This window comes from Bufo bufo, chromosome 8 (assembly GCF_905171765.1).
Source record: "Bufo bufo chromosome 8, aBufBuf1.1, whole genome shotgun sequence".
Taxonomy (NCBI): domain Eukaryota; kingdom Metazoa; phylum Chordata; class Amphibia; order Anura; family Bufonidae; genus Bufo; species Bufo bufo.
In genome coordinates, this window is record NC_053396.1 from 48,145,644 (window position 1) to 48,172,699 (window position 27,056).

The following is a 27,056-nucleotide window of genomic DNA, read 5'->3' on the forward strand; positions in this document are numbered from 1 at the left end:
CTGCGCCGTTAAACTGATAAGAGACAGTGGACTCACACTGCTGCTCCAGATGTCTGTTGTGAAGCTAATTGCCTTAATGTCGTTCTGCAACATGATGGTAATGTGCTTTTGAACCGCACCATGGATCTTTGGTAAGATGACGTCCGTTATGTAGTGGCGACTGGGAATGTCATACTTTGGCTCTAACACGTTAAGAAATTGCTGAAAAGCCATGTTCTCAACAACGGAAAGAGGTTGATCATTCAAAATAATAAATTTGGTGAGGGCATCTGTTATCTTTACAGCTCTGGGGTTGTCTCTTGACAGCTTTTCTCTTCTGGCAAAAGTTTGTTGCAAAGTTGGCTGCTGAGTGCTAGTGCTGGCGGTAAACTCTGCATGCTCAGTTTTATGTTTTATTTTCAAATGCTTTATCAGATTACTGGTATTGAAAGAGCTGATTTTTGTACCTCCTCTCGATAATTTTACAGAGCAAAGTTTACACTCTGCAATCCGTCGGTTGTCCTCATTAATTTTAAAATACTTCCACACAGCTGACATTCTGCTGGTGTCTCTGTGCAGTGTGAACTGAAAGGTGTTGATAATTTGCACGACCTTGGGTGAAAAAGGCAAAATAAAAAAAAATAAGCATCCATTGTTTAACTACTTTTTTATCGGGCAGTGGGCACTCTCACCCCTTCCTGCCCAGGCCAATTTTCAGCTTCAGCGCTGTCACACTTTGAGTGATATTTGCGCAATGCGCAGTCATGCTACACCGTACTTTCCTTTTTTTTTTGTTTTTATAATTTTTTTTTCCACACAAATAGAGCTTATTTTGGTGTGGATGGCACTGTTATGGGGGATCTGTGGATGGCACTGTTATGGGGGATCTGTGGATGGCACTGTTATGGGGGATCTGTGGATGGCACTGTTATGGGGGATCTGTGGATGGCGCTGTGTTATGGGGATCTGTGGATGGCACTGTTATGGGGGATCTGTGGATGGCACTGTTATGGGGGATCTGTGGATGGCACTGTTATGGGGGATCTGTGGATGGCGCTGTTATGGGGATCTGTGGATGGTGCTGTTATGGGGGATCTGTGGATGGCACTGTTATGGGGATCTGTGGATGGCACTGTTATGGGGATCTGTGGATGGCACTGTTATGGGGATCTGTGGATGGCACTGTTATGGGGATCTGTGGATGGCACTGTTATGGGGATCTGTGGATGGCACTGTTATGGGGGATCTGTGGATGGCACTGTTATGGGGGATCTGTGGATGGCACTGTTATGGGGGATCTGTGGATGGCACTGTTATGGGAGGATCTGTGGATGGCACTGTTATGGGGGATCTGTGGATGGCATGTTATGGGGGATCTGTGGATGGCACTGTTATGGGGATTTGTGGATGGCACTGTTATGGGGATCTTGTGGATGGTACTGCTATGGGGTGGGATAATCTGTGGATGGCATTGTTATGGGTGGGGGGATCTGAGGATGCATTGTTATTTGGTGGGGGATCGTGGATGGTGCTCTGTAACTTATAGGGGATCTGTGGATGGAACTGTTATGGGGAGGATCAGTGGATGACACTGCTATATGTCATCCACAGATCCCCCTCATAACAGTGTCCCCCAATAACACCGGGGCCCCGCCGCTCACCGCAGTATTTATAAACGTGAATCCTTATCCTGTTATTAAGTTGAACTAACGCTGCCCTCTCCCATGTTCCCCTGTATCCCCTGTATTCCCCACAGCACTTACTTAAGCTTCCATAGCAGGCAGAGCGGACGGCACCAGTAACGTACGTCACTCACTGACGTCGCGCGTCTGCTCCGCCTGCTTCATTCATAAAGTGGGCGGAGCAGGCGCTCTACGTCAGTGAGTGACGTTACTGCTGCCGTCCGCTCTGCCTGCTATGGAAGCTTAAGTAAGTGCTGTGGGGATACAGGGGGATACAGGGGAACATGGGAGAGGGCAGCGTTAGTTCAACTTAATAACAGGATAAGGATTCTGCGGAAAAAAAAAAGTATTCTATTTATGTATCGGGGCGGGGTACCGGCGGCTGAGTACCGCCGAGAAAACTCGGAATCGGTCCCGATACCGATACTAGTATCGGTATCGGGACAACCCTAATGGGTACCAGTATATCGGCCAGCATTTCAGGTACCTGGACTCTTCTTCTGCCGAGCCATGCTGTTGTGATGGATACACAGGGGAAACCCGAAAAATTAGAATATCGTGTAAAGTTCATTTATTTCAGTAATGCAAGAAGGTGAAACTAACACATGAGATAGACTTATTACATGCAAAGCGAGACATTTCAAGCCTTTATTTGTTATAATTTGGATGATTATGGCTTATAGCTTATGAAACCCCAAAGTCACAATGTTGGGGTCCCCTTGCTCAGGGGGTATGGATTAATTAGCTGACTAGAGTGTGACACTTTGAGCCGAGGATATTGAACCTTTTCACAATGTTCTAAGTTTAAGTTGCATTACTGAAATAAATGAACTTTTACACGATATTCTATTTTTGGAGTTTCACCTGTAGCCTGTTTAGAGAATTGGGGGACATTTATCAATAGTGGCATAATTACCGTTACAGATCAATAGTAGTGACGCCACTTGTAAGGCTACTTTCACACTTGCGTTAGGTGCGGATCCGTCTGGTATCTGCACAGACGGATCCGCTCCTATAATGCAAACGCTTGCATCCATTCAGAACGGATCCGTTTGCATAACCATGAACAAAAAATTAAAAAATTTTTTTTTTTTTTGTTCATGATAATGCAAACGATTCGTTTTGACTTTACATTGAAAGTCAATGGGGGACGGATCCGTTTGAAAATTGAGCCATATAGTGTCATCTTCAAACGGATCCGTCCCCATTGACTTACATTGTAAGTCTGGACGGATCCCTTTGCCTCCGCACGGCCAGGCGGACACCCGAACGCTGCAAGCTGCGTTCAGGGGTCCGCCTGCTGAGCGGAGGCTGAACTCTGCCAGACTGATGCATTCTGAGCGATCCGCGTCCACTCAGAATGCATTGGGCTGGACGGATGCGTTCGGGGCTGCTTGTGAGAGCCTTTAAACGGAACTCACAAGCGGAGCCCCGAACGCTAGTGTGAAAGTAGCCCTAAAATGGGACTTTTTTAAACTTGATTATTCGCCCTATTTCTCTTGATTTGATTGTCTGCAACAATTGGAGCCATTTCTACCGATAACCCATTTCTGGCGTGATGCATTCTTTATGGTGAAAATTCTGGAGAAAACAGTTGATATACAGTATTTGGCGCAAATTAAAACGCCATGCTTTTTGGTGCAGTGACTGAATGGGAGCCTCTTTAAACTGTTCAGCATTGATGGCGCCTTTCCAGATGTGTGCACTGCCATAGCAGCAGAGATGCCGGCCTCTGGTAGCAGATATAAAATTTTGATTTAATTGACCACAGAACAGTTTTCCATTTTGCCTCAGTCCTTTGAAATGAGCAGTGGCCCACAGAAGATGGCGGCGTTTCTGGATTGCATCAACATACGGCTTCTTCTTTGCATGATACAGCTTTAAAGGGAAGCTGTCACCGGGATTGTGTGTACAGAGCTGAGCACATGGGTTACTAGATGGCCGCTAGCACATCCGCAATATCCAGTCCCCATAGCTCTGTGTGCTTTTATTGTGTAAAAAAAACCCGATTTGACCCATTTGCAAATTAACCTGAGATGAGTCCTGTACGTGACTCATCTCACATACAGGACACATATCAGGGTTATTTGCATATGGATCAAATCGGGTTTTTTTACACAATAAAAGCACACAGAGCTATGGGGACTGGGTATTGCGGATGTGCTAGCGGCCATCTAGCAGCCCATGTCCTCAGCTCTATACCCAAAATCCCGGTGACAGGTTCCCTTTAACTTGCATTTGTGGATTACACAATGAACTGTGTTCCTGAGCCCAGTGAATGATTTCCAGTACAGGATCATGGCGGTTTTTTATGGAGTGCTGTCTGAGAGCCCCGTTAGAACATAAGCCTGCAATATTACTCGTTGGCCTTTCCTTGCCCACATGGATTTCTTCTGATGGTATTATGTACTGTAGATGGTTGGATATTCAAAGGCTTCACAATTTTACATTGAGGAACATTTTTCTGAAATTATTCTGCAATTTTTCGACACCGTTTTCCGCAGTTTGGAGACCCTCTGCCCATCTTTGCCTCTCTTTATTAGCACCTCTTACTTTTCCATCCTTTTGTTGATCCTGTCCCTACTTGTTTGGGATGCATTGCTGCCATCAAGTTCTAAACAAGTGCATCACCTTCACCATGATGAGGTCCGTGTTCTCTCCTGAATAAAATATGGGTCTATGAGATTTACTAATCATTGCGTTCTGTTTTTATTTAGATTTATTTACATTTTACACAGCGTCCCAATTTTTGGGGAATTGGGTTGTACTTGGGGATGAGCGGACGCGTTCTTATAGGGAAACCCCATAGTTTACACATGTAGGGAAGTCCACTGCACACGTGTACAGCCACGGGGGAGCTCGCTGCTGAACAATACCACTAAAGTAGATGGTCACTCGGAACCATAAAGCACTACACATGTACGGCTATGAAAAACATGGAAAATTCTGCCCAAAAGCCATGTTTCTGGTGAAATAAATTTGCTTTCCAGTGGAGCACAACCTGATGAGGCCATAACTTTTGGCTGGTTTTCCTCCATTCAAAGCTTTTGAGCCTAGGATGGTATTGATGACCCTATAAAGAAAACCCTAGAGGCCCTGATTGATCCTTCACTTACCAGAATTCTATGACTTCATATAGTCACAAAATGGGGCTTTTGGGGACTTCCTTGGGCTCACTTGTGCACACATTTTGTGAGTTTTTGTTCGTTTTTGTACACACACTAAGGCTACTTTCACACTAGCGCTTTTTTGCGGATCCGTCATGGATCTGCAAAAACGCTTCCGTTACAATAATACAACCGCATGCTTCCGTCATTAAAAGGATCCGGTTGTATTATGTCTTCTATAGCCATAACGGATCCAGTTGTATTATGTCTTCTATAGCCATAACGGATCTGTCTTCAACACCATTGAAAGTCAATGGGGGACGGATCAGTTTTCTATTGTGCCATATTGTGTCAGAGAAAACGGATCCGTCCCCATTGACTTACATTGTGTGCCAGGACGGATCCGTTTGGCTGCAGGCAGCGTTTTGGTGTCCGCCTCTAGAGCGGAATGGTGACTGATCGGAGGCAAATTAATACACCGGATCCTTTTCCATTCAGAATGCAGTAGAGCAAAACTGATCCGTTTTGGACCGCTTGTGAGAGCCCCGAACAGATCTCACAAACGGAAGGCCAAAAAGCCAGTGTGACAGTAGCCTCACTCCAGTTTTGAAATTTGGGTGGGAAAATGGTCATGGTTATAGTTAAATTAATGAGTTTCCCCACAGATTTATCACTGAGAATTATTTTTAATAGTCACAGTCTCACCTCCGTAGGAGAGTGGAGAAGGACAACTGGAGGAGCTTTTCTAGACAAAATTGTTAGGTTTAAGGATAACTGTCACATTTAGACCCTAACTTCAATTTTCATATATGTAGTTAGCAATAACATGATATTCCAGAATCCGTTTACTATTAGACTGACTTACCCCATATTTAATAAGATTCAGCCCTTAGCAACCAGTCTGCATAAAACTGCAATTTCACTATTCAGTTAAGATGGCCGCCACTGCTCTCACCCTGAGGCTAATCCCGCCTGCCCTCACTAGGCAGTAACAATAGCCCCCCAAAAGTGTCAGTAACCAGAGCCCTCCCCCTAAAGGGTTAATCTCCTGCAGCACAAAGGGGTCCTCTTACCACATGTTGCTTTCATTTATACACTGAGCAGAAGGCAGATCTCCCTTCCCTGGTCTGCGCTGCTTCCACTCTGCATTCTCCAGCTCTGCTGAGTGAGGGAGCGTCTGCCAAGCGCAGGGACAGGGAGAAGTGCACACAGCCCAGGCACTGTTATCAGCTTCTGGGGAGCACCTGGCTTTAATCATTTACTTACAGTCCCTGGCTGTCAGTAATATGAGCCTGCACACTGCGTCCTCCGTCCTTCAACAGATAGACGGACCATGCCTAGCAACCCTATTTTAAGCACAGGTAAAAATAGGCAGTACAGGGAACAAAACTGTGGAATTAAGAGGTAATTGAATACACAGTGAAAAGTTGAAATAGGGTCACCAAGGTGATATTAATCACCACAATCCAATACTCCAGAAAAAATAAAAATGACAGTTATCCTTTAAGGATAAGACAAATTTATCAAACAACATGTGACATGGGATAAATACTCCAGGGCAGACTGAAGCAAACCGGACTTCAAATATTCCCCTCACGATAAATTCCCCCGAATCTTCTTAAATCCGCTGTACAGCTGGGCTACTGCATGTGCATTTCCGCTAACCACCGGCCCACTCCTGTGTTTCAGAGGACATGCCGGTGCAGCCTGGCAAGTAGCAGTAATCTGCACAAGTACAGAATATGGAGATATGCCATTCTTTTACATAATTCCTGCCAAACCATCATTCCTCCCTTGCCTGCTCTAATCATTCCTGTATGCGTCACTTGAATGAATATGTCAGACAATACGGTGTCATCGAGGGAGTCAGTCCTATAACGATCATTCAACTACCAACAGACTTTACTCTAATGTGTCCAGGAGCCTTAAAGGGGTTGTCTCACTTCCGCAAATGACATTTATTTTGTAGAGAAAGTTAATACAAGGCACTTACTAATGTATTGTGATTGTCCATATTGCCTCCTGTGCTGGCTTATACACTGCCACTATCCAGGGCTTACGACCACCATGCATTCCTGCAGGGGTGACCATGGTCGCACACTATAGGAAAAAGCACCTATGCAGAGAGGCCGGCCCTTTTTCCTGTAGTGTGCGAGAATGGCCTCACTGCCTCACCGTGCACTTTGACAGGGCCAGGCAGTGAAAACGTCATCGCGCTCACCCTGTTGGGCTCGGCAGTTGCAGAGAGAGCTGAGCCTCTAGGACTGACGGCTACGCCCCTGTTGCTATTAGAGGCTCATTTGCATATTTTAAAACTTCATTTTTCTCAGCAATGTGGGCAATTATGAACATGGGACTAACACAGATGTCTTCAGCTGCCAAGTGCACGTGTAACAGCCAGTTTCATAGGTACAAGTCTGCTGACAGATGCCTTTTAAAGACTTTAAATGGAAATAAGATGGACCTGAAGCAGATCCGTACACTTGTAGAACATGCTTAGCACCTGCTTGTTGGATTCAGGAAATGTTTTCCTATATCTGGGTTCGTTCTAACTTGTCACTTCTCCTTGCAGACTGTTTGTTCCAAGGCTTTACCTCACCCTACAATCAAGTATTCAGAAATTCCGGCAGCATCTCAAATGTCCCGTCCCCTGGTGGTGCTGCCTATGGCTTAGTTGTTGCAATCACTGCTCTGGGAGGTGGCATCTATGTAAGTATGAAATAGGAGTAACAACATGTCTCTTGATGTGAGGTACTTTTATGGTCTTGTACATAAGCTACTAGGTAATAATTGCAGTACAGTCTGGTGAATACTTCTCTAAGGCTATGTGTTTCAGTATCTCTAAGGAACATATATGAAACACAAGGTCCGCGGGCCAAAACTACCCCGAGGCCTTGTATTTTGTGGCCTGCCGGTTCTCTTTAAAGGGGTTCTGCAGTTTGTTTTAACTGATGATGTATCCTCTGGATAGATCATCAGCATCTGATCGGCGTGGTCCGACACCCGGGACCCCCGCCGATCAACTGTTTGAGAAGGCAGCGGCGCTCCAGCAGCGCAGCGGCCTTCTCTCTGTTTACCGCTCACCCAGTGACGTCACGACTAGTATCCACTGGCCTGGGCGGGGCTAAGCTCTGTTCACTTGAATGGAGGATAGATCATCAGTTAAAACAAACTGTAGAACCCCTTTAAGCTGTGCTGCAGAATGTCCTGACGCTTGTGTCAGGATGTTCTGTGCGGAGTTTAAAGTTGGTGCCGCCTACTCCATATTGCCGCGGTGCTGCTTCCTTTTTCTGGCCTGAAGACGACTCACCAGCAGCTTGAGTAGGAGGCGGTGTGATCTTGTGTCAGCACAGGGAGCGTGGGCACAGCACAGTGTTGGTATAAATTATTATTATTTTGCATATAGTGATAATGATCATCCTGGTATAACCAGGGTATCTCCATTATATCAATATATATGAATAGCTAGTATATGTTATACATCATCTTCTATATAGTGATATAGACGACCATAACCTGGGTATCTTCTGTATAATACAGGAGATACCCAGGTTATACCAGCATGCTCCATATCACTGTAAACAAGAAGACGTAAAACTTATACCAGCCATACATGTATAATTATATACAGAAGATACCGAGGTTATAACGGCATACTCCATATCACTTTATACAAGAAGACATATAACTTTTCCCCAGTCGTCTCCATGACAGCACATCCTGAGATTGACATCCTCTGATAGGATCGCCAGTGTTTTTTCCTGTCCTGTCAAGGAAGGAAGTCCAGAGAGGTGCTGGGAGCTCTTTGGGTTCCTAGCCTATTTCGATACCTGGATCATTTTGCTCTGCAGACCGGAGGTCTGTTCCGGCGGTCCGGCTCTTTCCTCCCTCTGTGTGGCCTGCTCCCGGGCCCCCTTTATTGTACGGTGGCCCCAGCGAAGCTCCCTCCTGCGGCGGTCCAGGACGGCTTAATGCGGAGTAGAAAGGCGTCTGGAGCGACGCTAGGACGCGCTTCCCTCCAGCCGCTGGGTGATGACGTCAGACGCTGAGGGGGCGTGGCTTTGCGTCATGACTTCATGCGGCGGGCGGCCGGCACATGCCTAGTGTTTAAAGAGGGCAATGCCGATCCCAACATGGCGCCCAGCGTTCTTACCCTGCCTGCAGTCTCTGGCGTTTCTGTGGACCGAAACTGGAAATATGAGTGCCCCTACCACCACTGGCTCTGGATCTGAGCCCGCCACTACCCTGGGTTCTGTGAGTAGTCTGTGTCAGGCACCGTCCTTAGGTTATACTTACCCTGTAGTGGTTGACGCTTCTCTCCCTTGTATGTTTCAGGGAGTCTTCCTCTTCTGCCAAGGTTAAACCCAAGAAGTGTGGTCTCTGTTCTAAACGTCTATCTTCCTCAGGGTCTAAACCTTTATGCAAGGAGTGTATTGCGTCTGTTGTCAAGTCCGAATTATCTAGTCTGCTGGAGGATATTAAGTCCATAGTTAGAGTGGAAGTTCAATCTGCCCTGGCCGCCCGGGACCCTCCCCCAGGCCTCCCCCTCCCCATAGACCGGGTTCTTCTAAAGATCTTATGTATCCGATTCCGTGAATCCTGAACTATTGGATCCTGAGATCTTGGAAAAATCTCAAGAATCCGATGAAGATAAATATAAAAGATTCCTTTTTAATCCTGAGGATATTGAGGAGCTAATTAAAGCCATAACAGCCACAATCAGAATGGAGATTCCCAGGAAGCCCAGATCTGTTCAGGAGGAAATATTTGGGGGTTTGGGCGAGAGGCAGAGATCTGTGTTTCCAGTTTCGGATAACATACAGAAGATCATAAGAGCTGAATGGGATAAACCTGAAAAAGGCTCCTTTATTCCCCGTGGCATAAAAATGCGGTACCCCTTTGATGAGGCAGATTGCACAGACTGGGAGTCTATTACCAGAGTCGATGCTCCAGTGGCCAAGGTCGCAAAGCGTATGGTCCTTCCTTTTGAGGACGCTGCGCAGCTAAAGGACCCTATGGACAGAAAAGCAGAAAGCCTCCTTAAAAAAAACATGGGAAGTTACGGATGCTGTTTTAAAACCCGGAGTGGCGGCGACATGTGTAGCTCGTACCTTATCGGTATGACTGGAGCAATTAGAGCGTCACTTAATTAACGACCCCAAGAGAGCAGATCTTGGACAGCCTTCCTCCTGCTTAGAAAGGCCACTAAGTTCCTGGCAGATGCCTCCGCAGAGTCTGTAAGACTTTCTGCCCGTACAGCAGTACTCTCTAAGGCCTGGTTCACACCTGAGCGTTTTGCAGCGCGTTCCTACGCGCTGTAAAACGCTCAACAGGTGAAAACCCATGTTTCCCTATGGGCATGGTTCTTACCTGAGCGTTTTACAGCGCGTACGAACGTGCTGTAAAACTCCCTACGCCCAAAGAAGTACAGGAGCTTCTTTGGGGCGTTCTGTACATAAACACCTCTGTTTTTCATTGGACGCCTCTGTGGTCAATCGCAAGAACGCGCGTACGACGTGTGTTTCCTATTTCCAAAAACGTGCCCCGAAAACGTCCGACAAAAACGCGTGTAAATGCGTGTATCAAATACGCTCAAGTGTGAACCAGGCATAACACCATTAGAAGAGTCCTGTGGTTGAAAGCCTGGTCCAGTGATATGACCTCTAAAAACAAATTGATATCCTTATCTTAGAAAATGCTGCAGACCACAAGATAGGCTTTGCCGAAGTCAGATCCAAAAATGAAAGGCAATTTTTTCATAAACAGCAGTATACCAGATCAGATAAGGGAAAATCTGGAAGGTGGAGCTATGCCAAGGTCGGTAAAGGAAGGAATTTTCTTTTTAACCCCAACAAGGGAGATCCTTCCTCTTCTTCCAAGTAATGATGCCATTCGTGTTGGGGGAAGACTCAGCTCCTTCATAAATTTCTGGGAGCAAATCATCACAGACCCATATATAATCAGTATTGTAAAAAACGGTTATGCTATAGAGTTGGATTCTCTTCCACCACAAAAATACATGATAACCCAACTCCCCTGGCCTCAGAGGTCCTCTTTGTCCGAAGGCATAAGGGAATTCTTATGCCTAGGGGCAATAGAGAGTGTTCCCAACTGGGAAAGAGGAAGGGGTCACTATTCCCCATTGTTCCTGGTTCGGAAATCGAACGGCACATAACCTATTGCAAGTTCAGAAAGGAAACTTTCAAATCCGCTGTGAAACTCATCAAAAAGGGGGCTATGATGGCCACAATAGACCTCAAGGACACCTATTTTCATGTTCCAATCCATCCCCTATCCAGAAAATATCTGAGGTTTGCAATGAAGCTGAAAGAGAAAATTCATCACTTTCAATTCAACTGTCTCCCTTTCGGAATATCTTCTGCTCCTCAATCTTCTCCAAGATTATGGCAGAAGTAGTGGCCTCCCTAGGCCAAAAGGGAATATTAATTATTCCATATCTGGAAGATCTGTTAGTTATAGCAGAAACGTTGGATCTCCTACAAGCTCATCTTCAGGTGGTCCTCGCTCACCTTCAGAACCTGGGCTGGATAGTCAACTGGAAGAAATCCAATCCATCAAGGAATATTTTTAGGCATCCTCCTGGATTCTGTCCTCCAAAAATCCTTTCTTCCATCTCCGAAGGTCCAGGATCTAAAGTTAGGGATCCAACAATTCTTAAGAAAGCCAGTTTGTTCGATCAGACAAACTATGAAGATTTTAGGTCGCCTATCTTCTTTCATTCCAGCGGTCGCCTGGGCCCAATTTCACACAAGGCCTCTACAGGACCTCATCCTCAGGAAATGTAACAGGTCTCAGTTAACCCTAGACCAGAGGATGTCCGTAACCATAGAGGTAAAGACCTCCTTACAGTGGTCGCTCAGAGACAGGAATCTGGAGTCAGGAGTCTCTTGGAGCCAGGAGGAAGTGCTATCGTTGACAACGAACACCAGTTCCTGGGACTGGGGTGCCCTTACTGTCACAGGTTCCTTTCAGGGGACTTAGTCTGAAGCTCAGAGCAGGATGTCGTCCAACTACAAAGAACTTCGGGCTACATGAGAAGGCCTCAAAGCAACTCAGACCCAATCCAAGAACCGTCATGTACTAGTCCACTCTGACAATTCCACAGCTGTAGCCTTCATGCCTTGTACCTCCCTGATGCTGGATGGACACCTTCGGAATCTCTCAAAACAGATTTTTCTATGGGCAGAGAAGAACCTAAAATCTCTGGCTGCGGTACACCTGAAGGGTTCTCTCAATCTTCAGGCGGACTTTCTCAGTCGTCAGGGACTGGATCCAGGCGAGTGGTCCCTATCCCAGTCGGCCTTTCAGAGGATCCAAAATCAATGGGGCATTCAGAATCTAGATCTGTTCGCATCAAGAAGAAACCACAAAGTACCGCATTACTTCTCGCTCAATCCAAGGGATCCCTGTGTGGCAGTAGACTCCTTCATTCATCACTGGACGTCGGAACTGGTTTACGCCTTTCCCCCAATCCCGATGAGCCCAAAGGTTCTGCAGAAATTGCAACCTGAAAGTTGTGTCCTAGTCCTGGTCGTCCCCTTTTGGCCCAGAAGGGGCTGGTTCAGTCTCTTAAAATCCCTCAGCCAGGAAGATCCAATCCTGTTCTCCCTGAGGAAAGATCTTCTAATGCAGGGTCCAAGCTCTCATCCGAACCCCAGTGTTCTCAAGCTGTCAGCCTGGTTACTGAGCAATCCATCCTCTTAGGTCTAGGTCTATCACAGATGGTTGTAAATACCCTTTTAGGGTACTTTCACACTAGCTTTTTTGTTTTCCGATATTGAGTTCCGTCCTAGGAGCTCAATACCGGAAAAAAACTGATCAGTTTTATCCTAATGCATTCTGAATGGAGAGCATTCCGTTCAGGATGCATCAGTTCAGTCCCTTTTACGTTTTTTGGACGGAGAAAATACCGCAGCATGCTGCAGTTTTATCTACGGCCAAAAATTCTGAACACTTGCCGGAATTCTGGATCCGGCATTAAGTTAAATTGAAGTGTATTAGTGCCAGATCCGGCAAAATGGAGCCGGCTTTTCGGTCTGCGCATGCGCAGACCTTTAAAAATGCATAAAAAAATTTATCCCGGATCAGTTTTTCTGGATGAAACCGGAGAGACTGATCCGGTATTGCAATGCATTTGTCAGACGGAGACGCATCCTTTCTGACAAATGCCATCAGTTTGCGTCCGGATTGCTGGATCCAGCAGGCAGTTCCGGCGACGGAACTGCCTGCTGGGATCCTCTGCCGCCTGCCACAAGTGGGAAAGTACCCTTACTCAATAGAAAATCCAATACCTCTATGACATATCTTAAGGTTTGGAAAAAAATTGCATCCTGTTGTGGTGTTTGGTTAAACCAATCTACCCCCAATATCCCTCTCATTCTGGAATTTTTCCAGGACGGTTTGGATATGGGTCTCTCCCCGAATACCCTTAAAGTACAGGTTTCCGCATTAGGTGCCCTATATAACACTAGTCTCCAGGGTGTCTAGGTTTTCAAAAGCGGCTGATAGATTGAAACCCAGAATTAAAAACATGGTCCCTCCATGGAACCTGAATACTGTTCTTACAGGTTTGTCAGATTCTCCATTTGAGCCTCTAGACTCCTTGACTATTAAGTGGCTTACTCTTAAGACCATTTTCTTAGTGGCAATATCCTCTGCAAGAAGAATTTGTGAGCTCCAGGCTTTATCTATCCAGGAGCCCTTCCTTAGAGTGTTTAAAGACAAGCTCATATTCAAATTAGATCCCAATTTTCTGGTGGTTTTTACTTTCCACAGGTCACAAGACATGGTTATTCCCTCGTTTTGTGCCAACCCTAAAAACTAGCAGGAAACAAGATTTCACAATTTAGATGTTAGAAGAAGTGTACTTCATTATCTAGATGTCACCAGAAATTGGAGGATGGATAAAAACTTATTTATTCTGTTTTCCGGCCCAAATAAGGGTAAAAAAGCGGCAAAAAGCTCTATTTCCCGCTGGATTAGGTGTGCCATTTCTGAGGCCTATAGAGCCTCCGGTAAAGAAGCTCCTCCGTCCCTCAGAGCCTATTCAGTAAGGCCTCTTTCACACGGGCGTCATGTTTTTTGCCCGGATAAGATGCGGGTGCGTTGTGGGAAAATGCACAATTTTTCCGCGCGAGTGAAAAACATTTGTAATGCGTTTTGCACGTACGTGAGAAAAATCTGCATGTTTGGTACCCAAACCCGAACTTCTTCACAGAAGTTCAGGTGTTCTGTAGATTGTATTATTTTCCCTTATTACATGGTTATAAGGGAAAATAATAGCATTCTTAATACAGAATGCATAGTAAAATAGCGCTGGAGGGGTAAAAAAAAAGAAAAAATAATTTAACTCGCCTTAATCCACTTGTTCACGCAGCCCGGCTTCTCTTCTGTTTTCTTTCTTCAGGACCTGGGTCAAGGACCTGTGGTGACTCGCTGCGCTCATCACATGGTCCATCACATGATCTTTTACCATGGTGATGGTTTATGTGACGGGCGATGTGATGAGCGCAGTGACGTCATCACAGGTCCTTTACCCAGGTCCTGAAGAAAGAAGACCGAAGAGAAGCCGGGCTGCGCAAACAAGTGGATTAAGGTAAGTTAAAAAAAATTTTTTATTTTTTTTTAAAGGGATTCTGTCACCAAGTTTTAGGTTATAGAGCTGCGGACATGCACGGCTAGATCGCTGCTAGCATGTCCGCAATATACCTGTCCTATAGGGCTGTGTCCTTTTATTTTCTTTAAAAAAGGATTTTAGAGATATGTAAATTAGTCTTGTAAGGTGACCAAGGGGCTATACGAACCTTCCTGTTACCTAGCCACGCCCGCCTGTGAAGGAGCCCAGCACCGCCTATGTCCTCCGAATCTCCTCCTTTCGTCATCGATAGATAGCCGTAATCTCGCGATGCGCGAGCTCGCGCATGCGCAGTGCCGGTTTAGTGTTCCTTCCCTGTGCTGGCATCAGCCTCAGGGAAGGAACTGCGCATGCGCGAGCTCGCGCATCGCGAGATTACGGCTATCTATCGATGACGAAAGGAGGAGATTCGGAGGACATAGGCGATGCTGGGCTCCTTCACAGGCGGGCGTGGCTGGGCACCAGGAAGGTTCGTACAGCCCCTTGGGCTCCTTACAAGGCTAATTTACATATCTCTAAAATCCTTTTTTAAAGAAAATAAAAGGACACAGCCCTATAGGACAGGTATATTGCGGACATGCTATAAGGGAAAATAATAATGATCGGGTCTCCATCCCGATCGTCTCCTAGCAACCGTGCGTGAATATCGCACCACATCCGCACTTGCTTGCGGATACTTGCGATTTTCACGCAGCCCCATTCACTTCTATGGGGCCTGCTTTGCGTGAAAAATGCACAAAATAGAGCATGCTGCGATTTTCACGCAACGCACAAGTGATGCGTGAAAATCACCGCTCATGTACACAGCCCCATAGAAATGAATGGGTCCGGATTCAGTGCGGGTGCAATGTGTTCAACTCACGCATTGCACCTGCGCGGAAAACTCGCCCGTGTGAAAGGGGCCTAAGATCAGTGTCTACTTCCTGAGCCGAGAGCCTCTTTCTGCGTCTTTTTAGAACAAATTTGCAGAGTGGCCACTTGGAAGAGGGCTCACACCTTCACCAAGCATTATATTATGTCGTATCAGAGGAAGTCCATCTCAGGATGTGCTGTCATGGAGACTTCCAGGAAACCGGTTTACCGGTGAGTGTAATACTCATATACCAGCCGTACATGTATAATTATATACAGAAGATACCCAGGTTATATCTATAATTATATTATGTTGTGTGTTATTTAACAATCTGTTATGGTTGCCTTCAACAGACGATAAATGTAGCTACGCGTAACTGGCATAGTATTACATTTATACAGTTGGTGAATTACTAACGGCCCTTTGAAGACAACTATTAGGGTGATGTGGCCCTCGGCAAAAATAAGAGTCACCCCTGCTCTACCCCCTAACCCAAATAAATTGCATAAAGTTACATCAAGACTATGATCATTCATTTTGCTGCATATTAAAGGGGTTATCAGAGATGCGTCCGTGATGCTGTGCGGTCGCCACTGCCGGGATCAAGTGCTGTACATTAGCCACGTGATGGCAGTCTGGGATTACAACCTAATGTGCATGTCTGAGTCTAAGGGCTCTTTCACACTTGCGTTCTTTTCTTCCGGCATAGAGTTCCGTCGTCGGGGCTCTATGCCGGAAGAATCCTGATCAGTTTTATCCTAATGCATTCTGAATGGAGAGAAATCCGTTCAGGATGCATCAGGATGTCTTCAGTTCCGGACCGGAATGTTTTTTGGCCAGAGAAAATACCGCAGCATGCTGCGCTTTTTGCTCCGGCCAAAAATCCTGAACACTTGCCGCAAGGCCGGATCCGGAATTAATGCCCATTGAAAGGCATTAATCCGGATCCGGCCTTAAGCTAAACGTCGTTTCGGCGCATTGCCGGATCCGACGTTTAGCTTTTTCTGAATGGTTACCATGGCTGCAAGGACGCTAAAGTCCTGGCAGCCATGGTAAAGTGTAGTGGGGAGCGGGGGAGCAGTATACTTACAGTCCGTGCGGCTCCCCGGGCGCTCCAGAGTGACGTCAGAGCGCCCCATGCGCATGGATGACGTGATCCATGCGATCACGTCATCCATGCGCGTGGGGCGCCCTGACGTCACTCTGGAGCGCCCGGGGAGCCGCACGGACTGTAAGTATACTGCTCCCCCGCTCCCCACTACTACTATGGCAGCCAGGACTTTAATAGCGTCCTGGCTGCCATAGTAACACTGAACGCATTTTGAAGACGGATCCGTCTTCAAATGCTTTCAGTTCACTTGCGTTTTTCCGGATCCGGCGGGCACCTCCGGCAAATGGAGTACACGCCGGATCCGGTCAACGCAAGTGTGAAAGAACCCTAAGTCACTTGCTAGCGCTGAGCGAGAGATTCAAAGTCGCGCATGCGTTGCAGGTTGTATTCGCAGGCTGGGATCACGTGCCGAGTGTTGGCACTTGGTCCTGGCAGTGGCAGCCACACTGGATCATAGCCAAATCTTGAATAACCATTTTAACACTTTTAGGACATGTTTTCCAGATCAACCCTCATGACAGCACCACAGGAGGTTGTTCCCCTTTTACCTTCTAGGGACAGGAAACACAGAGGTTAAAGGGTCCCTCCACCCTCCAGTGTTCTTCCTGTCCCTACAGAGGATAGACGAAAATAAGTTTCCTTCTCTAGGGATGAAGAGATTTCTACAAAATGCTTTTAGGACCCAAGGCTTGGACTAGGATATGGGGTTGTCAAGTCTCCTACAGTTCGGGGGGGGTCATCCTCTTTCTCTCCACCCTGTGATAGGCCATGCCAGCACCTCCTATGTGGGTACCCTGGCTTGCTCCTAACCATGATGAGGTGGTTACCTCACTATTGATGGCTTTGGGTTCATAGAGCTTTAGATCCCCTCTTCCTTGGGAAGAGTTCAGCAGGATTGTGCCTGAATGGGGGCGATTCCCCTCTCCTTACCAAAGCTCCGTATTTAAGGTTGGCATAAGCTGCACGACAATATTGGTCCTTGCTTTGGCAGCACATATTCTAAAATTGGTAAGTAAACCATGCAGAATTTTTGTCAGGTAAGTAAACCATGCATGTGTTTAAAACGCCTCTGTGCCGGGCGTTGATGCCTCCTGGCCTCTGTGCCCTGGCGTTGACCCCTCGTGGGCCTCTGTGCCCTGGCATTGACCCCTCGTGGGCCTCTGTGCCCTGGCGTTGACCCCTCGTGGGCCTCTGTGCCCTGGCGTTGACCCCTCGTGGGCCTCTGTGCCCTGGCGTTGACCCCTCGTGGGCCTCTGTGCCCTGGCGTTGACCCCTCGTGGGCCTCTGTGCCCTGGCGTTGACCCCTCGTGGGCCTCTGTGCCCTGGGTCACCTGACTAACCCCAAAGCCATGCGGGCAGGTGGGTTCTACGTTTGCCTGGTTTCATGGCGGGGGGATACTTTCTCCCTTCTTTTCCCCTTGAGTTCATGCCAACTCCTCTTGGTGTTGGGTCCCCGAGCTTGTCCTGGACTGGTATGAAGTTATTTGTACAGTTTTAGTTACCTCACTGCTGATGTCTCTGCCAGCTGTGTGCTAGTGCTGTCAGCTCAGCCTCTTATCTATATCTTATAGGCATACCGGGGATAGTAGATTATCATATTATAGCAATTAAGCTACAGTATTCTTATTACTCGTTACAGTATTTATGTATGATGTTACAACATATTATCTTGGATGAGAGTGGGTCGCTCTTTCCTCAATGGTACTTACCATATAATTTAGGCTTAGGAGTAGAGGGCAGCCTTTTTTTGCCAATGTCTAATAAGACAATTTATTTCCTGATCATAAATATTCTAAGGTTCTTTATCTAATTAAGTACATGTCTATAGACGGATGTAAGGCTACTTTCACACTAGCGTTTTTGCTGGATCCGGCAGGGCTCAGCAAAAATGCTTCAGTTACTGATAATACAACCGTCTGCATCTGTTATGAACGGATTCGGTTGTATTATCTTTAACATAGCCAAGACGGATCCCTCATGAACTCCATTAAAAAGTCAATGGGGGACGGATCCGTTTTCTATTGTGTCAGAGTTAAACGGATTCGTCCCTATTGACTTGCATTGTGGGTTATAACGGATCCATCTTGCTCCGTATCCCATGACTGAAAGAAAACCGAAGCTTGCAGCGGTTTGCTCTCCAGTATGAGAACGCATTTTGGAGCACTCCGTTCTGTTCAGTTCCGTTTTGTCCCCGTTGACAATGAATGGGGACAAACGGAAGCATTTTTTCCGTAATTGAGATCGGTCATAAACAATAGTGTGAAAGTAGCCTAAGTCTGTTGGTCAGGGATGCAGATAGACATTTCAGGGTTGGGCCTGCGATTTTTTTTTCCCCATTCACGCCAGGGTCATTTATTATTCTGAAATATGCTTATGTTGTACTAACCGATGCGCCGCTATCTGCGACTTGCCCCCACTCACGCCAGGTCTAAAATTGTGGGCGGGGAACGGGGCGGGCCTTAATCATCATTTTCTAGGCCTGTTTTAGGTGTAGAAAATGTTATAAATGTAAGACAGATCGGAAGCTGCCTTACATTTAGAACTGGCACTGAATGCAACAAAGTTATGGAGAGGCCGGCGCTTCTGCATAATTCCAGCAGATCCACCGCCAGCTATGGGGCTGTATTAAGACCGGCGTCTAAAACCTTAGAGGGTGGAAGTGGGAGGGACCTTTTGACCTCTCTGTTTCCTGTCCCAAGAAGGGACAACCTCCTGTGGTGCTGTTACAAGGGAATCCCTAGAAATCGAATTAATGATATGTCTAATTCCTTTTTTCCTACTCCCTTTTTTCTTATTTCTGTCTTTACATAGAAATAGGAGGCCTTGGCCAGGTCGGTGCCCATAACTTTATTTTTTCATCGTTATAGTTGTGAGAGGACTTTTTTTTTTTTTTTTGCAGGGTGGGCAGCAGTGATATTTAACTCTTTCCTGACCAGCGCCGTACTAGTACTCCTGAGTGGGGCGGCAGACACCCAAGGCTCATGTCCACAACGGGCGATATTGCCAGTTGCGGACATTTAACACTTCAGACGCTGTGGTCAATCCTGGAGCCGAAGCTTGTATGCAGCAGCCCCTGTCATGGAGAAAGACAGTAGGTTGCTGCATATATTTTTCCTAATCTGTAGCAAGGCTCCATGCTAATGCATTGAAGTCCATGAGAATAGCAATTTAATGATTGCTTGTTATAGTTCCGTATGGGAACTATAAAAAAAAAGTGAAAAAAAATTTATAGTTAAAAGAAAATATCAAATCCCCCCCATCCTTCCCCAAAATAAAAAATAACATAAATAATAAAAAAATACACATCATGGGCATCTCCCTGTGCGAAAACGCCCATGCTATAAAAATATAAACAGAAAAAAAGTCAAAATGTTAATTTGCCGCTTTTGGTCAAGGCCTAAGATCTCATTCTCAGTCCACAAGATAGAGGATAAGTATCGGATAGGTGGGGATCGGAATGAGATCACAAAAGTGAGATGTTGGAGTGAATGGAGTGGCGGCCGGTCACACAAGTGCACTACTGCTCCATTCAACTCTATGGGATTGCTGGTGCCAGGTGAGCGCCGTACACTTCCCAAACAAATGAAAGGAGCGGCAGCGTTCATGTTACTGCCATTCCATTAATTCTGAGGACTCCCCCTTATTCTTATAATCAGTGGGGTTCCTTCCCAGCAGTCGGACCCCGACCAGATCTTTCCCCACCCTATGGATAAAAAATACGTTCTTATGGTGGGGCAGTACTGGAATACATTATGCTGCATACATTAAAAAATTATATTTATCTATAAAAAGTAAGCTCCGCGACACTCCAGGTACTTGGGTAAATAAAATACTACTATTTGGAGTGCCAGGTACTTACTTTTTTATTTGGGATTCCTTGGGATACGCATGCTGTATGTATGTAGACGCACACATTTAAACATACAATATACACACATGTATACACCACAGATAAAATGAACACACGTTACACACAAATAAACATAGTTTTTTTGCAGGATGGGGGGTCCTTCACAGAAAGCTGCAGGTCTGGGATTCTCAGTGGCCGCAGACATTCTTCCCTCGCCCTCCGTCTCGACTCTGCTGAGGATCTTGCAGTTACCTGTGTTCACTACAATGCTGAGGACAGATTCTCCTTAGCAATTGCTCAGTTTTTCCCTGATAAAATATAATGAAAAAAACACTTAAAACGGTTGTTTGGGTGTTTAATACTGCTGACTTCTCCTCAGGATAGATCATTAGTATCTCATGGGTGGGGATGGACCACTGCGGCCCCTTCCTAGGCCAGTGACTTCATGCTCATTGGTCACATGGCCTAGACCAGGGATGCTCAACCTGCGGCCCCCCAGCTGTTGCAAAACTGCAACTCCCAGCATACCCGGACAGACTACAGCTATCGGCCTACAGCAGGGCATGGTGGGAGTTGTAGTTTTACAACAGCTGGAGGGCCGCAGGCATCCCTGGCCTAGACGCAGCTTAGTTCCATTCAAGTTCTCCAATGGACAACAATGTAAGCCACGAGGAGGCTGCAGTGCTCACTGGAGCGCCGCAGCCTCTTCAAACAGCTGGTCAGTGGAGGTTCTCGTGAGTTGGACACCCACAGATCACATACTGATGACCTTGTCTTCAGCAAATGGCATTTATCATGTAGAGAAAGTTAATACAAGGCACTTACTAATGTATTGTAGTTGTCCATATGGCCTCCTTTGCTGGCTTGATTCATTTTTAGATCGCATTATACACTTCATTTCTAGGGGTTACGACCACCACTGCCGCGCAGATACCAGGTGGCTGTGACAAGAGCTGCCTATGTGCGCTCCCATGGTCCTGGCTGGCTAGTGCTTTTTCCTATTGTGTGTAAGCACTGCCACTGCTGCTGGATTGCAAGGTGGTCTTAACCCCTAGGGATGAGCAGTGATGATAAAATGGATCTAGTCAGCAAAGGAGGCAATATGGACAATCACAATACATTAGTTGTATAAACTGTGTCTACATAATAAATGCAATTTACTGGAGTGAGGCAACCCCTTTAAACACTCGGACAAGCCATTTTAAAGGGGGTTGTCAAGGCCTATACCTAAAAAGTCTCTTTCAGCAAGCCTGTGGGGAGAAGACACTTTGAACAGTACTTACCCTTCCGTCGCTTCGCCGATTCCACAGTCGCAGGTGGAATCGCCTGACTGCTTGGCTGACTGGGGTTCTCTTTCTTCTTTTTCACTTATAGCTATATTATGCAGCTGAACAGGAAAAAAGGTGAGCACATTCCTGCTCAAAATGTCTTCTCTCCACAAGTTACCTGAAAGAGGCTTTTTAGGTGCAGGCCTGGAGAACACCTTGAACATGAGTGTTCCTACTAACAGTAACACTTTAACAGTAAGAAAAATCTATTTATCATGCTCAATTTAACCCGTAGAGGACCTGCGCCATGTGATCAGGCGGGTGCAGGAGATGCGCCTGCCCGATCCGCAGCAGGGGTCCGCCAGTCACTGATAGCCGGACCCCTGCTGCATGCGCCGGCATCTGTGAAATCACCGATGCCGGCGCATTACCCGCACATGCGATGTCCTCGCAGGTATCTGAGTTGCCATCGGGTCCCCGTGCTGCTGTGACGGGGACCCGATGGCATGGAAGGCAGCGCGATGCCTTCCTTGGGCATCGTGGCTGCCTTCTGGGGGAGAGCCTGTGAGATCCAACCCCCTGGATCTCACAGGCCGGAAGCTGTATGAGTAATACACACTGTATTACACATACAGCCAATGCATTCCAATACAGAAGTATTGGAATGCATTGTAAAAGGTATCAGACCCCCAAAAGTTCAAGTCCCAGAGTGGGACAAAAAAAAAATAAGTGAAAAAAAATATTAAAATATCCTTTTGACAAAATAAAGGGAAATAAAATAAAAACTGTGCTAAATAAACCATTTTTTGGTCACCTTACATCACTAAAAGTGCAACACCAAGCGATCAAAAAGGCGTATACCCCCCAAAATAGTACCAATCAAACCGTCATCTCATCCCGAAAAAAATGAGCCCCTACACAAGACAGTCGCCCAAAAAATAAAACGACGGCTTTCAGAATGTGAAGACACAATTTTTTTAAAAAAAATTTCAAAAATGCTTTGTTATGTAAAACTGAAACAATCATTGGTATTGTCGCGTCCGTAAACAACCTGCTCTATAAAAATATAAAAATAAAAACGGTGCCAAAACAGCTATTTCTTGTTACCTTGCCACAAAAAGTGTAATATAGAGCAACCAAAAATCATATGTACCCTAATATGGTACCAACAAAACTGCCACCTTATCCCGTAGTTTCCAAAATGGGGTCCCTTTTTTGGAGTTTCTACTCTAGGGGTGCATCAGGGGGGCTTCAAATGGGACATGGTGTCAAAAAAACAGTCCAGCAAAATCTTCCTTCCAAAAACCATATGGCGTTCCTTTCCTTCTGCGCAATGCCGTGTGCCCGTACAGCAGTTTACGACCACATATGGGGTGTTTCTGTAAACTGCATCATCAGGGCCATAAATATTGAGTTTTGTTTGGCTGTTAACCTCTTAAGGACATAGGGCGTACAGGTACGCCCTTGTGCCCTGGTACTTAAGGACACAGGGCGTACATGTACGCCCTGTGTATTTTCGTTCACCGCCGGGCGGCGGGCGGTGATCGGAACCCCGTGCCTGCTCAAATCATTGAGCAGGCACTTGGGGCAAATGCGCCGGGGGGTCCGGTGACCCCCCCATGTATGCGATCGCAGAAAACCGCAGGTCAATTCAGACCTGCGGTTTTCTGCGTTTCCGGGTTGTTCGGGTCTCTGAAGACCCGATAACCCGGAACAGGATGGTGATGGTGGTGTGATTTCACCCCACCAATCACCATCCAGCGATCCTGAGTGGTGATGGTGACATCACCACTTAGGATCGCTTTCCGATTGGTCTGTGGGCGGTCCGGCGCCAAATTCAAAAGAGGCAGGCGCTCCTCTCCTCCTCCTTTTGTGTTCCGGAGCCGGAGGAGAGAGGAGCTGCCTGCACGTGTGCCCACCATCGTTGCCAGCACCCCCAGGACCCGATCTGTGCCCCCAGGACCCGATCTGTGCCCCAGCACCCCCCATCAGGTACATAGGGACAGCATAGGGAAAGTTTGTTTTAGGCAGGGAAAAAAAAGGGAAAGTTAGTTTCTGAACTTTTCTTACTTTGATTGCATCACCCTAAGTTAGGGTGTCTGGGGTCCACAGCACAGCTGTGTGACCCTAGACCCCCCCAGGGGTGCTGCCACTTGTATCCCCCTCCCCCCCCCCCCCTTTTTGGGGTGCATTTTTTTTTTTTTTTTTTTGTACGCTGATTGTGGCCGGCACTTAGTGTCCGGCCACTGTTAGCGCATCGCACACCCCCACCGCTGATCAACTTCGGACAGTTGATCAGCGGTTTTGATTTTTTTCCCCCCACATTTTTTGCCCTTTTTTTAGTTAGTTTATTTTATTTTTTTTCTGTTAGTTTTAGGGTGAGTTCGTGAACACCCGTGCCCCCACACACACGCACACAAAATAAAGAGTTACACACACGCACATATACACGCAGACACACACTCCCCTATGGCCCGCCGGACGTTCTCGGCCGAGGAGGCATACGCCCAGCTTGCCTCCGACTCCGAGAGTCCCAGTGAGGATGAGGATGACCCCACATTCCTGTTGTCATCCGCATCCTCCTCATCATCTAGCGATGATGATGAGCCCCCAAGGCGGCGGAGACGCCGCCAGGCGGAGCAAGGGGACCGCCATGTTAGGGACCCTGTGGCCCACACTAGTACGAGCAGCTCTGGGGCTCGTACTGGTTTCCCGGCCCACCAGTTAAATCCACCGGAGCCCCCTTCCGGTGAACTTGTCTGGTGTAGCCCAGAGCGATACGAGCCCGTGATTCCTGATTTTGTAGGCCAATCAGGAATCCAGATTTCCACAGTGGGCTACACTGAATATGACTTTTTTTGTCATTTTTTCAGTGACCCACTGGTAAATCTGATGGTGGAGCAGACGAATCTGTACGCCCAACAGTTCGTCGCTCAACACCCGGGCTCCTTTTTGGCCAGGCCCGGTGGCTGGACGCCGGTCAGTGCAGCCGAAATGAGGATATTTTGGGGCCTCGTGCTGCATATGGGCCTGGTCAAAAAACCCAGTGTCAGGCTGTACTGGAGTGGGGACGTCCTATACCAGGCCCCACTTTACAGTACAGCCATGACACGCTCCCGGTTTGAGGCCATCCGGAAATGTCTGCATTATTCCGATAATGCAGCATGTCCCCCCCGAGGTGATCCTGCCCATGACCGTCTGTATAAGATACGGCCGGTCATCGATCACTTTGGGGCCAAATTCATGGAGGCCTATGTACCTGGAAGGGAGGTCGCGGTTGATGAGTCTCTCATTGCGTTCAAGGGGAGACTCATTTTCCGCCAGTATGTGCCCTCCAAGCGGGCGAGGTATGGCGTGAAGCTATACAAAATTTGTGAGAGTACCTCAGGGTACACTTACAAATTTCGTGTGTACGAGGGGCGAGATTCCCGGATTCAACCCCCAGAATGTCCCCCCACTCTGGGTGTTACCGGGAAACTTGTGTGGGACCTTATGTACCCACTGCTGGATAAGGGTTACCACCTTTACGTGGATAACTTTTATACCAGTATCCCCTTGTTCCAGTCCCTTGCCGCCAGATCCACGTCCGCTTGTGGGACCGTGCGGAAAAATCAACGCGGCCTCCCTGCCCACCCCCTCCAGGTACCTATCCCCAGGGGTGAGACCCGTGCCCTTACCACTGGAAACCTGTTGCTGGTCAGGTATAAGGACAAGAGGGATGTCCTTATGCTGTCCACAATTCATGGTAACGGCATCACCCCTGTCCCTGTGCGAGGTACCGCGGCAACGGTCCTCAAGCCCGATTGTATCGTCGCCTACAATCGGTATATGGGAGGAGTTGATCTCTCGGATCAAGTCCTCAAGCCATATAATGCCATGCGCAAAACCCGGGCATGGTACAAAAAAGTTGCGGTCTACTTGGTGCAGGTTGCCATGTACAACTCTTTTGTACTATCCCGAAGCGCTGGCAGCACAGGGACATTCCTCCAGTTCTATGAGGCAGTCCTCAAGGCCCTGATCTTTTCGGACCGGGAAAGAGCAGGCCGGAGTACCTCGGGAACTGTAGGTGCCCGGATCGTCCCTGGCCAACACTTTCCAGGTGTGGTCCCCCATACTGGAAAGAAGGGACGAACCCAAAAAAAGTGCAGAGTGTGTCGCAGGAGGGGGATACGGAAGGACACGACTACTCAGTGCGACACGTGCCCCGATCATCCGGGCCTCTGCATTGACGGTTGCTTCAGGGAGTATCACACTTCCATGGAGTACTAAATTTATATCCCAATTTAGCACTGACATCGGATAAAAAAAAAATGGTTCTCAGACCTGAGACACCCAAAAAAACTAAAATAATTTATTAAAAGTAGACATGTTAGGTATCGCCGCGTCGGTAATAATCTCCTCTATAAAACTACCCCATGACCAACCCCCCCAGATTAACACGGTCAAGAAAAAAAAAAAAAAAAAGGTGCAAAAAAAGTTTTTTTTTGTCACCTTACATAATAAAAAGTTTAATAGCAAGCGATCAAAAAGTCATATAGCCCCCAAAATAGTGCCAATAAAACCGTCCGCTCCTCCCGCAAAAAATGAGCCCCCACATGAGATAATTGGATAAAAAAAATAAAAATAAAATGACCCTTAGACTTTAGAGATACCCAAAAAAAAGATTTGTATCAAAAAAGATAATATAGTCAAAAACCTAAATAATTGTAAAAAAAGTAGACTTATTAGGTATTGCCGCGTCCGTAAGAATCTCCTCTATAAAAATATCCCATGACCTAACCCCCCAGATTAACACGGTTAAAAAAAAAAAAAAAAAACGGTGCCAAAACCGCTATTTTTGGCACTTTTCCATTTCAATCCGTTTTTTCCGGTAACAAAACAAGGGTTAACAACCAAACAAAACTTAATATTTATTACCCTGATACTGCAGTTTACAGAAACACCACATTTGTGGTCGTAAACTGCTGTATCAGTAAAAGGGAGGCCGCAAAAGGAAAGGACCGACATGGTTTCTGGAAGGCCGATTTTGATGGCCTTTTTTATTGACACCATGTCCCTTTTGAAGCCCCCCTGATGCACTCTAGAGTAAAAACTCCCCAAAACTGACCCCATCTAAGAAACTACACCCCTCAAGGTATTCAAAACTGATTATACAAACTTTATTAACCCTTTAGGTGTTCCTCAACAGTTAATGGCAAATGGAGATGAAATTTCAGAATTAAAATTTTTGGTAACCTTGCCTCACAAAAATGTAATATAGAGCAACCAAAAATCATATTTACCCTAAAAATAGTCCCCAAAAAAATGCCACCTTATCCCGTAGTTTCCAAAATGGGGTCACTTTTAGGGAGTTTCTACTCCAGGGGTGCATCAGAGGGGTTGAAACAGGACACAGTGTAAATAAACCGGTCCATAAAAATCAGCCCTCCAAAAACCAAACGGCGCACCTTTCACTCTACGCCCCGCTGTGTGGCCGTACATTAGTTTACGGCCACATATTGGGTGTTTCTGTAAACGGCAGAGTCAGGGCAATAAAGATACAGTCTTGTTT

General features: G+C 46.7%; 1 protein-coding gene across 2 annotated transcripts in view; it reads left to right on the forward strand.

The window, feature by feature from the left end:
- The window catches only part of AIFM1 (apoptosis inducing factor mitochondria associated 1), a 93,385-nt gene that overhangs the window by 5,369 nt on the left and 60,960 nt on the right, over positions 1 to 27,056 (forward strand). For both annotated transcript variants that reach the window (XM_040442371.1, XM_040442372.1), the window contains exon 2: positions 7,341 to 7,477. In XM_040442371.1, coding sequence (XP_040298305.1) covers positions 7,341 to 7,477 — 137 coding nt within the window. The remainder of the gene's footprint in view (positions 1 to 7,340; positions 7,478 to 27,056) is intronic.